The sequence below is a fragment of the Phytophthora infestans genome, genomic scaffold (genome assembly GCF_000142945.1).
Source record: "Phytophthora infestans T30-4 supercont1.49 genomic scaffold, whole genome shotgun sequence".
In the NCBI taxonomy this organism is placed as follows: domain Eukaryota; phylum Oomycota; class Peronosporomycetes; order Peronosporales; family Peronosporaceae; genus Phytophthora; species Phytophthora infestans.
In genome coordinates, this window is record NW_003303710.1 from 283,166 (window position 1) to 285,843 (window position 2,678).

Here is a 2,678-nt window from a genome sequence, read left to right on the forward strand (position 1 = left end):
GTCCTCGCTACCAGGAAGATCATCACGCAATTCCCCGTAATTCGTTGTGATGAATTCACTGACTACGGGGCAATGCCTTCGGTGGAAATGCCCTCGATCCTACACTCGATTTATAAAGCCACACGTGTTGGTGTCGCTGCGACATCCTTGCTTGGAAATAAACTTCATACATAGTGCCTTTCCTTGCTGCTTTGGTAGAGACTAACACTTCCATCGTGACAGAGACCCGAGTATTGTATGGTCGATGTTCGCCGGCCCCCCCCCCCTCTCCGCGGGGCTGTGCAGTATAACCCACGCAACTTGTCCCCTCAACAACGTGTGTACCATACGCAAATATGGAACATGATCCACGAAGAATTCCTACTCCACATCACTTCCGAATCTGCGCAAAAGCCGCGGCGCGGCGAAAGTTATGACGTGATCGCGGGCTAGAGAGAGGGTGTGAAGTAACACAAAAGAGCAGAAAGCGACTGATTGCAGAGAAGTTTCACTTGACTTGACTATACAACATTTTATTTGGAGGGAGCGATATTCTCAGCGAGAGAGCGCACCGCCATGGAAGACCAAGTCGCCGACGAAGTTTAGTCCGGAAGAAGAACTGACCGTGGGGCATCGCAACCCTCGGCAACAGACGAAGAAAGCCACTGCGGTAAAGATGCTAACCTTTATGTGGGGCGGTGCAGTCACATTGGCAGACGAATGAAGCTACTACACGAGCTACGAAGAAAACAAAAAAACATCGTTACGTTTATGCATGTACGCAAGAAACGATGAAAGACGACTGCCTACAGAAGTCGCCACGAATTGTCGAGAGTAGCGCAAAGCAGCAGGAGACCTCTGGTCGAACGGATCTCACGCAGCAGCGATGGTCAGATGACGTCAGCAGATAACTTGACCCCAGAGGCTGACAAGCCAAGATGCGAAGCCGGTGAAGCTACGCGAGAGGTAGGAGCCACCGACGACGAGGGTAGATCATCTAGAGCCGCTGCTCGCGAGGATTGAGCAGGACTTTGAACGGTGGTAGTATGCGCTCACTCCTAATCCCATCCAGCGACAGCCTCAGATTACGCCGTCGCCTGACAGCTTAGCGGGTCCAACCATGCGGAACGAGCATTCCCACCGAATGATTGAACGGATAGAACGTCGTGTTTATGGGTGAAGGTGAAGCGCCGTCGCCCTACAGCTGCGCCACAGCTCAGCATCCAGAGGGATGACCGAAGCGTTCCAATTCTAGCCGGTCAGCCGTCACCGTACTGTCGAAGAACCAAGCTTGATCCGGCAACTGTCGAAGGTACGCGTGAATATGTTGAATAGGGTCGCTGGAGTTGCCGAACGCAATCATGCCCTCGACGCTGCGTGGAGTGACGGCGTTGCCCCCGATTGGCGAAGATACGCGAGCGCTGATAATTAGCATCTAGCACCGTCGAGAGGCTTGCTTGTGAAACCGGAGGGCGACAACTGGCGTCGACGACGCCGGAATCTTTGCCGATGACCGCACGACAGGCTGGATACCGTGAGTCGGCACTGGGGACGACGGCTTTGTCTAGCGAGGGTCGAAACCAGGCGAGAACGTCGACACGATGACTACTACATGGCAGAACCGAACTTGATCCGCCGACGACGCTTCGCTGCCAACGCAAGGACGATCTGCAGGGACCACAGCCGCGTGTGCAGGTGCGGACGACGCCCCACCAGAAAATGGAGTACGGGGCGACGCTGGCGTCGGAGATGTTGAGACGGGTGGCGGCGTGTTGATGATTACTTCGGACTTCTTCTCCTCGTAGTCGTCTGCAGACGGAACCGCCGACGACGATGGCTCATCTTCGCCCGACAACATTTCGATTTTCTCGGAGTGATATCGAGAATATCGCTGTTCGACGCAAACGCTTGTTCAGCCACCAATGATGACTTGAACATCAACCGCTGCGACGATTGACGACGCGGAGTGGACGGAGTGCCGGACCCAGAACCATGCGGCGATGGTTGTCGATTGTCTTGCTTGGGAGTCACAGGAGACCGAAGTGACGCTTGAGCCTTGAGTGACGGTAACTTGTCGCCGAACATCGCCGAAGGGTACCGACTCGAGCTCATAAATACTACAGGCTCTTAATTTGTTACAAATTTTCCACGACCTTGCACCGTAAAATATGATATTGAGCGGGTGATATGAAGTGAAAATGATATGTTTTTAAACAGGTTAGACATGTATGTTAAGCAAATTCAAAAGTGTCACTTTAACTTTGAGGAAGCAGTACAGTGTAGGGTTGTCGTCTACATGCCACTCTTTCTCATCCTAATGCAAGCGCACCTCATTAAAGGAAAATGCGAGGTGTTCCTGGAGTTCCTGGAACCGGTGGCGGAGCTAACCACAGATCAGAATTAACAATCTAGCATTCTATTTTTAATAAGCGCATTTGATACTCACGCTCCAAGCTTGACGATTGTGGTGTAGTGATTTCTCCGTAGTTGCGGATTATCACCCGTCGACAAAGACGTGACACCGCCCAAGATGTTCAAGCGACGAGCCCTCGGTCATGTGATGTACGGAGACGCCAAGGTGCAAGGGACTCGACGGCGTCACTTCCGAACTCTCAACGGATATTGGATACGGTCCATATGTCACTGAATCCAGGCTGTCCTTATTATTAATAATGGACTGGCCGGATTCGCATTCAGCG

The 2,678-nt window shown here is 52.4% G+C and overlaps 1 protein-coding gene across 1 annotated transcript; it reads right to left on the reverse strand.

The window, feature by feature from the left end:
• Nucleotides 1-1,195: 1,195 nt before the first annotated feature.
• On the reverse strand, nt 1,196-2,091 carry PITG_16773 (uncharacterized protein; the record flags this gene model as incomplete). The annotated part of the gene is made up of 3 exons (XM_002897059.1): nt 1,196-1,400; nt 1,602-1,886; nt 1,922-2,091. The coding sequence occupies 3 exons, from the start codon at nt 2,089-2,091 to the stop codon at nt 1,196-1,198; spliced, it is 660 nt and encodes a 219-aa protein (XP_002897105.1).
• Between the last annotated feature and the right edge of the window lie 587 nt (nt 2,092-2,678).